Raw genomic sequence first — 9,636 nt, forward strand, 5'->3', positions numbered from 1 at the left:
AGGCCCCGATCGCCCAATCCGGGCCAGGCCCTGGGCTGTGTTGGGGAACCAGGGGTGGGTGGCAGCAGACACAGGCAGAGAGGGAAGGAGGAGGGAGGGAGATGGGGAGGTGGGGAACTGTGTGGTGGTGGCATGCAGGAGGGAGGGGAGGAGGAGGCGGGGAGGCGGGGAACCTCATTGGCCCTGATCGCCAGCCAGGCCTAGGGACCCCCCCTCTAGTATTGTAATAACTATGTATGGTGCCAGGTGAGTACTTTTATAATCACATTTATATGATTGTTTAACCACTATGCTATATGCTGTACACCTGAAACTAATATAAACTAATATTGAATGTCCACTGTGATTGAAAATAAAATTAAAATAACATTGCATATTATTAAATAAGTAACAAAGGATTTTATAGCTCTAACAAATCAAGTAGAAAAAAATAGGAGACATAATGAGCCAATGGCAGAAGACTAGTCTTGCATATACATGCACACAGACATATAAAAAAGAAAAGAGGAAAATAGGGAGAAAAATAATTGAGAATGAGGAAGTGGAGGAGGAGCCTAGTCAGACATAGATGGCATCAGCATTCTTAAGTCACTACCAGAAGAAAATGTTCATGGTATAAACCTTTCAAAGTTTTAATGTCTTTTCACTTAATAATGTCACTGTTACAAACATATCCCAAGGATTATACTGGTACAATACTAGAGGCCCCATACACAAATCCATGCATGAGTGGGGTCCCTCAGGGTGGCCTGTGGGTATTGGGCCCCAGCTCATGCCCCTAGCTCATGCCCCCAGCCTTGCAACCCTGCCTGGCACCCCACTGTGGCCTGGTGCCACCCCCTCACCTGCTCCACCATCCCGCCTGTGGGGCGATCAATCGGGGCCAGGCCCCTCAACTGGCTCCCTCAATGCCTGGGAGTCGGTGGCGGCCCCACCTCCCACCACTGCCACTGGTTGCTGTCTGCAGGGTGATCGGCAGGGCAATCGGGTCTCCGCTCGCACCCGCCTTGGCCTGGTGCTGCCTGCTCACCTACTCCACCATCCCACTGTGGTCCCGCTCTTGTCGGGCCCATTGGGGCTGGCAGCACCTCAACTGCCGCCCGCTGTCAGCACTGTGTCACCGAGGCCCGCCATGTTCTATGCCATACCCTGGTGGTCAGCACATGTCATAGTGAGCAGTCGAACAATTTGCATATTAGGCTTTCATTATATAGGATTTGGGTGTGAAAATGTTCAATATAGTGTTATTTATAATATAAATTTGAGATAAAATTAGAATTCAAATAGTTAATATATAAAATGTAGCATATGTAAAAGCGAATGTTATAGCATTAAAAATTGTGTATCCCCAGAGAACAATGTTCATGACAAAATTTTTATCTCTTGGGGATTGTGGGAGGAGTTGAATCTACTGAGCAGTGAGAGATATACAATATACAATATGGTCTGAAGTTTAGTATGGAGAATGAGCCCATAATCAGAAAATTGGGTCAGAGGTATTCAGATACAGAGATAATTATTGAAGCCATAATGTTGGATAATATCACCAGAGAGAGTTTGGAATAACATTTCTTTGAGAGACAGAAAGAGTAAACATAAAGACAATTGGGATTTTTAAAAAAGAATAGAAAAAAAGATAGGGAAGTCAATAATAATAGTGTCTTAGAGGCCAAGTGGGTAGAATTTTCAAGGGTATCTGTTAATCAGCGTAAAATTATGAAGAAAATTTGAGGACAATAATAATTGAGAAGAAATTAATTGATTTATGGACTAAGAGATTTGAGGTAAACATTGCAATAGTACATAAATATATAGTAAAGGCAACACCACATGTTAACTTCTTCATTTCTAAACCGTTCTTACCACTAGGGAATGAAAATTAACTTACTTGAGCAATATGTACATATTGAAAAATCTGACCTCTCTATTGAGAAAACAAAGAGAAGTAACCGATTAAGACACATTATTTTGTATATTTTAAAAAATTAAAACTGTAAACCCTGTGAGGGATTGGAATGTGACTTTATGACCTTTTTTTGATTGTTTGTTTTTGGTGTGTTGTTGTTGTTGTTGTTTGGTCATCTACTGGTAGAATTGGAAGCAGTGAGTGTAGATTTCTTTTTAAAAAGTTCAAGGATGTACCAAAATTTGAAGTTGTACAAGTAGAAGAACATGACAAAGATTAGGTGTGCTTTTTTGTTATGTGTGTATTGTGTGAGTAGGATTAAGCATATTTAGAAGGTAAAGGAGAAGAAACCACCCTTCAAAGTTTGAAATGTTGCAGTCTGAGAATAAAGTTAATGGAGAATTTCTGCTCTATCCCATCACTACAATGCAAACACATTTAAAATTTAATTTTATATTAAATAAATAATGGCATAAAATGTGTAACTTAAGAGCATTTTCAGAATGATTTTCTTAGATTGTTGCAGTACCTTGGTAGACAGTCAGTCATGCCTATAAATGGTGAATGTCACTCAGTAAAATAAGAATAATCATATCTAAAATGTAACAGTGCTTTCTATACGTCTAACATGGTTAAAAATGCTTTGCATATATTATCTCATTTATTCTATATAATTTTACACAATAACTCATGAGGTAGGTACTGTTACTATCCACTTTTTACACACAAGGAAATAAGCAGAGAGGTGATATTTGCCCATGGTCTCACAACCAGTAATTGGCACATATAGTTTATAAACAGACAGTCAGACAACTTACACTCCTCAGTCTGAGCTAAAAATGCTATAGAAACTAGACTATCAGAGCTAGCAAATGGCTCCTACCCTCCTTCCTCGGGTCAATCGGTGCTCTTCCTGCTTGTGCTACCCTTGAAGGCTGTCAGCGCTCCAGCTCCCGGCTGTGCCTTAGTCATTGTAACTGTGCTGTTTCCTTTTCAAATGTCAAAATCAAATCCAGCCACCTAAAAACCTTTCCAAATGAACCCAGTGCCACTTGTAAGGGTGTACCCAGAGAGAGTCTTGAAAAAATTAGGTGGAGCCCATGACAAAATTCTGCAACAGATGGTCCATTTCTCATCAGCAAACAAAAGATCTGCTGTACCATCACCCAGTTTCTCTCGTTAGAGAACATCCCCCTGAATATGAAGAGATTTCTATTTGTCAAAAATAAATCTTCTCTTCAAAGGAAGAGGAATGGGAGCCTTTTAAAAATAATTCGGCCAGACTCAAAATGATGTAGGCATATGCCAGCGGGGGCAGGGTGGGGGAGGGGGGGGGGGTGGAGACAACCTGGTCACTGCCTTACTTTCCAAACAGCTGTAGATGAGATGAAAGCAGGGTGTTGTGTCTCTGAGTGGTGGAGATAGAGGGATTTGCAGGCGCCTTAGCAGCCCGCTGTGTTTGTTTCTTTCAAACTTCTATCATTTTACTCTTTTCACTCCTGATTTTAAAAAACAAGGAATAATAAACTGGAAAGTAATGTAGAAAAGTTTAAATCTACAATGTTTCAGTTCTCTGTATGCACTTGTTCTAGTTGTTCTAATGCAATCAATTTCTTCTGTATGTTCTGTACTGTGTGTTTCACATTTAACTTCTGTGCATTCGTGTTCCTGTTTGTATTTTTTATTTCTCTGTAAGCCATTCACTGGTTCTCGTAGATGAAGAGATATCCCTTCTTTTGTTCAGGGTTTTCATTTTCCCTGGTTACTGTGCTCCAACAATAACTATTTTCTTTATCTTCCTACCACCATTTATTCTATTGTTTGTGTCTTTATGTTTCACCTATTTTTGTTTAAGTGAAGATATTTTCTAGGTATGTAATCAACAACTAGAAAATTCACTACCATTATAAGAAAAATCTTTATCTACAAGTTTTAAAGCCATTTTCTGGTAATGAAAAATGCAAGGTTAATCAGCTTTTAATGTATATAAAATTTATCTTGTTTATCAACCTATTAATAGGAATTTATCTAGCCACTAGACCAGCCGTGGGCAAACTACGGCCCGTGGGCCGGATCCGGCCCATTTGAAATGAATAAAACTAAAAAAAAAAAAAGACCGTACCCTTTTATGTAATGATGTTTACTTTGAATTTATATTAATTCACACAAACACTCCATCCATGCTTTTGTTCCGGCCCTCCAGTCCAGTTTAAGAACCCATTGTGGCCCTTGAGTCAAAAAGTTTGCCCACCCCTGCACTAGACTAATGTCATTTATAAATAAATTTTAAAGCAATACTACTCAACATAAAAATGTATATAATTTTCTTCATCGAGAAGCAATAGCTTCTAGCATGTTTAAGTGTGTGGAGCCCTTTCAAAGTAAACTAAATAAGTAAATTGTGAAACTTTAATTTATTCCTTCTCTTGGAAATGCAGGTAGATTTTATTTGGAGACATTTTATTCACCTAAGAATGCTTTTCAAAAAAAAAAAAAGTAGAAACATAGAATTGTCCTTCATTGTAGAATATAGAATCTATGGCAATAAAGAAAACATATCACTTTCATACCTCAAGCCTCAAGCATTACATTCATGAATTTTTCTGGCCACTCTAACAATGCTTTATTTCTACAAAAGTGAGAGATTTTTGGATAGTCTCTGATGTTAGCAACCCTGTGTCATTTTCTGAGTTCTAGTTCATTGAGATCTATAACTGAATTTCTTTCTTATGCTATTTGATGTTATTATTTTATATCTGTACAATTTCTAAACCTCATTCTTTCCCCCTTACAAATGATAGCCATTAATTTAATTTTGTTTTGTTCACCACATCTACAGAGCTAGTTGTGCACTCAATTTTCTGCTCAGTTCTTGACAGTCCAGGCAGTTAGAGAGACTCATTCCTGATATAGCAGTTAACTGTTATGTTCAAAACACCTTAAAGGATTGTTCAGCTTTCATTGCGATGTTAGTTCCCACAGAGCAAATAAAGAAAAATATCTAAAGTTGATCCATCAGATTTGCTATTGTGTACTGTTAACATTAGACTTCTAAATCATCTTACCAGACTAGAAGTGACAGTCCTTACTATGAAGAAAAATATCAAAATGAAATAAAATAGGACTGTGTAAGTGCTTATATCTAATCACAGTATGTGTATTTAAATCAAATAAAATAACGTTCATAAATATTAGTATAGATGACATGTCCACTTTAAATTTATTAAAATATTTATTTATTATAAGTCTAAGCTCTATTTTATGTAGATCCAGAAATAGTTGGTACATGAATCAACACGGGGAAATATAATTTTCTCTGCTTTATCCTCTAATGGCCAATACAATCTGCATTACCACATGAGTAGAGCAAACATAATTGAAAAGGCAAAATGGGCCAGGAAAGAGTAATACAGAGAATAATGAAAGCACTTTAAAGCATAAAATATTTCTGTGTATATATAATTATGTATAAAATGAGCTCTGCTAATTTTGCCAGATGTGAACCTGAGTTATCGAATCTAAGCATCATGGGAACATTGGGAAACTGAGACCCAAAGAGGTCAAATTACTGCCTCAAGTCACAGATTTAAGTAAGAGACCAACTTTGATGGAAACTCTGGCGTCCTGATTCTTATCTAGTGAAGACTCCATGAAAATAAACCATTTCAGCTCAGTAATTTCCTTTTTATTACCTTTTTCCAATAGGGAGACCCACCTGCCGCTGTGCGCTGGGGTTCACTGGACCAAACTGTGGCAAGACGGTCTGTGAGGATTTTTGTCAGAACGAAGGGACCTGCAGTGTGACTGCTGGGAACCAGCCTTACTGCCACTGCCCGCCTGAACACACGGGGGACAGATGCCAGGACTGTAAGTGGGAGCCGCACCAGGCGGCATGCACTAATGTTTACATGAAGAAGCTTCCTTGTTACCTGTACTGTATTTGCTACATTATCTCAGTTCCAGCCACCCCATTTTCCAGTTTCAGCCCCTGAACCACCTCAACTCCAATAATTCTTTACATTGTTCTTCATCCTTCTCTTAAAGAATCTATGTTTCTTCCTTCTCCAGCTTAGGTTCCATAGTCTATCATTATAATCATTCCCTGGTATCCTCCTCGACTCCCTTGTTCCTTCTTCTCTTGTGTTGTTTTTCCTGGAAATTCATAACATGGTTAAGTCCAATGTTCCCTCTTTCCTGAACTGGTGCCCTGTTGCAAAATGCAACTGACGGAAAACACATAATCATATACACTGGTCTTAGTTGAGGTGTTTTTTTTTTTTTTATCACTAATCTCAAATGGATACTTACTGTGGCTTCTTAGTGTATTTCACTAAATCAATGGACTCTCCTAAATGTCTGTCATATTCTCTCCTTTCTCCTCAAACCTCCAGTACCTGCTCCCCAACTTTACTCTCAGCTGAAGACAGCTGCCTAAAGAGAACTGCCACAAGTTTCCACCTCCACACCCTCAACGTGCTTTATTCTATACCCACACACACTGTCTTCCTTCTCGTGGAGAGGAACCCTGTGCTATGTCAAATGCTACGCTACTCACTCAGACACTATTTACCTGTAGCTACTCATGGACACATCTCTTACCACTGCCCCTCCTTCCTCCTGCTTTATCAATGTTTTCCTTTCTACCTAGTTTTTTTTTTTCTTTAAAAACCTTACCTTGTGACCACATCCCTTTCTAGCTACAACTTTATTAATTTACTCATTTTTTAATAGTATCATTGCTTTTAAGAGTTGTTATATTCTCCAATTCCTCTATTTTTTCTTTTGACTCTATCTCTGTTGGCTTTTTATCTTCACTATTCTGCTGAAACATATTTTATCAAGTCAAGTTAACTAATTTATTTTCATGTTATTCATGTTTTTATACCCAGTGGTCATTTTTCAATTCCTATTTTACCTCTGCAGCCAGCACTTAATCACTTCCTCCTCAAAACACCTTATTTGCTTGTCTTTATTTTTACTGATCTCTTATTTTCATACCAGTTTTACTGGCTGCTTCTTCACAGGGTTTTTGTATGTTTGTTTGTTTGTTTTTTGCTGTTTCCTTCTTCTCTCCCTGACCTTTAAATATTGGTGTTACTTGTGACTCTGCCCTCATATTTCTTTTTATTCTACAACTGGAGGCCCAATGCATGAGAATTCGTGCAAGAGTAGGCCTTCCTTCCCTCAGCTGCAGGCATCGGCTTCCCTCTGGCCACTGGCAGGCACCTGGGACCCGGGCTGCTTCCCTCCAGCCCAGGCTTTGTCCGGAAGCATGTCTGGTCTAATTAGCATATTACCCTTTTATTATTATAGACTAGAAGCCCAGTGCACAAAATTCGTACACTGGTAGGGTCCCTAGTGGCTGCCGGCTGTCAGCCAGGGCCTCCCTCCCTTCCCCTGGCTGGCCCCACGCCCTGGTCGAACTCCCGGTCGAGAGGACAATTTGTATACTACACTTTTATTATATAGGATAAAAGTTCATGACAATCTTGGAGACTAAAATATATTATTCCTTTTCATTGTCATAGCCAATAGTTTGAATGTTCCAGTAGAAAACAACAAAAAGAAAAACCCAGAATAAAATAAAAACCAATTCTAAAATTACCTAGCCTGAGAATGAGTAATTACTTTAATGAAAACAACGTTTGATAGGCTCAAATAAGTACAAATACATTGTCTCAACAAAATCAGATAGCTTAAAAAGTACATACTTTTTGGATGTGGTGCCAGAAATCCCAAGATCTATAAATGGATAAAAGAAAAAAAGAATTTAAAACTCTATACTCAGCTTAAATGATATGACATTTAAAAGATCAAAGACTCAGAGGTCTAGAGAAAGTCCATATTTTGCCTAGGAATGACTACATTCCGTTATACAAAGGAAAAACTATGTCAGGAAACATTCACAAATCTAACATTTTCTTTTACTTTACATTATACTTAAGGATCGTATTTTAATGTCAATTCGTGTTCAGAAAAAAAGAGTAAACACAGCAGGCTGGAGACTGCTATCTTAGAAAGGTCTATGTGACTGGCATCTGGGAACCTAGCTAGTAAATTATTCTCTACATTCAGATAAAACTTTGCCTCATGATAAGGGTGGCTTGCTGTGTCTAAACCATACAAACAACGTGGTTTATGTTGAACACCTGCTTTCCTTCTTCAAGACTGAAACTTTAGCACATGATCAGCATCCAAGAAAAATCCTGGGTGCTGAGTCTCTAAAGGGCTTCCTTGGGCAAAAACATCACACACGTGGCCACATTTCTATATGGCCTTCCCCTCCTGGGAATGAGAGAGCGTAAGGAAGTCTGAGCATGGATTCCTCCAGACTCTGCCTGTGTCTTTTCCCCGATGATCCAGCTGTGCATCCTTACCAGCTGCTGTAATACATCTTAGCTGTGAGTACAGACATGTGTTGAGTCCCCTGAGTCCTTCTAGTGAATCAGTGAATGGGAGGGTAGTCTTGAGGATCCCGACACAACCAGCTTCATCGTTCTGCTCTAATCTCAGTTCATTTATTACGTCAGCCAATATTTACTGAGGCCCTACATATACACCAGGCACTGTTCTAAGTGCTTGGGTTATGATAGTGAAGGGAAAAAATAAATCCCAATCCTGGATGAACTTACATCCCAATGGGGTGAGATGGATGATAAAACAACACATATAAAAGAATAATAAAGTAAATTATGTAGGCGGTTAGAAGGTAAAATGGAAAGTCTATGGAAACATGAAAAGAAAGAGCAGGATCTGGTGGCATAGGATGAGAGTGAGGGCAGGCAGTACTAAACAGGATGCTCAGGGAAGGTCTCGTGGAGAAGGTGAGACTTGGGCAGAGCTGAGCAGAGATCCGGGGGAGGAGCTTTCTAGCTGTCATATGGTGCACTGTCTGCCCAATGGTAACTCGAGGTTTAACATTTCGAGAAACTGCTGAACTGCTTTCCACAGTAGCTGCCCAATGTTGCCTTCCCACCAGCAATGTCAGAGAGTTTCAATTTCTCCACATCCTCACAGACACTAGTTATAATGTCTTTTTTTATCATAGACATTCTAAGCTGGCCGCCATCTTGGCTGGCAGTTAATTTGCATATCGCCCTGATTAGCCAATGGGAAGGGTAGCAGAGGTACGGCTAATTACTATGTTTCTCCTTTATTAGATAGGATACTCACTCCTTGAGCCTGTAACTTCTATAAAAATCTGCACATTAGAAAGACCTCAACAGGTTTAATAAAATATAGCAGTGATTTTCACCTAGTGAAACATGCAATACCTGACTATTTAGTTAGGGGCTCTGACCTCTTTTTCCTTAGATCAATGGTTCTCAACCTGTGGGAAGCAACCCCTTTGGGGGTCGAACGACCCTTTCACAGGAGTCGCCTAAGACCATCAGAAAACACATGTATAATTACATATTGTTTTTGTGATTAATCACTATGCTTTAATTATGTTCAATTTGTAACAATGAAAATACATCCTGCATATCAGATATTTACATTACGATTCATAACAGTAGCAAAATTACAGTTATGAAGTAGCAACAAAAATAATGTTATGGTTGGGGGTCACCACAACATGAGGAACTGTATTAAAGGGTCTTCAGTGTGAATGATTCAAAATTATACCTATTTTTTGTCAGATTGGCAAAAAATAAAAATAAAAAGTAAAATAAAATATATTGCCAAATATATATATAATTATATTTTTATTGATTTCAGAGAGGAAGGGA

The 9,636-nt window shown here is 38.7% G+C and overlaps 1 protein-coding gene across 1 annotated transcript in view; it reads left to right on the forward strand.

Annotated features, from left to right (window-relative positions):
* LRP1B (low density lipoprotein receptor-related protein 1B) overlaps positions 1-9,636 on the forward strand; it is a 1,756,854-nt gene that overhangs the window by 1,676,656 nt on the left and 70,562 nt on the right. The window contains exon 84 of the mRNA XM_014548045.1: positions 5,612-5,773. Coding sequence (XP_014403531.1) covers positions 5,612-5,773 — 162 coding nt within the window. The remainder of the gene's footprint in view (positions 1-5,611; positions 5,774-9,636) is intronic.

Source organism: Myotis brandtii, unplaced genomic scaffold (assembly GCF_000412655.1).
Source record: "Myotis brandtii unplaced genomic scaffold, ASM41265v1 scaffold493, whole genome shotgun sequence".
In the NCBI taxonomy this organism is placed as follows: Eukaryota; Metazoa; Chordata; class Mammalia; order Chiroptera; family Vespertilionidae; genus Myotis; species Myotis brandtii.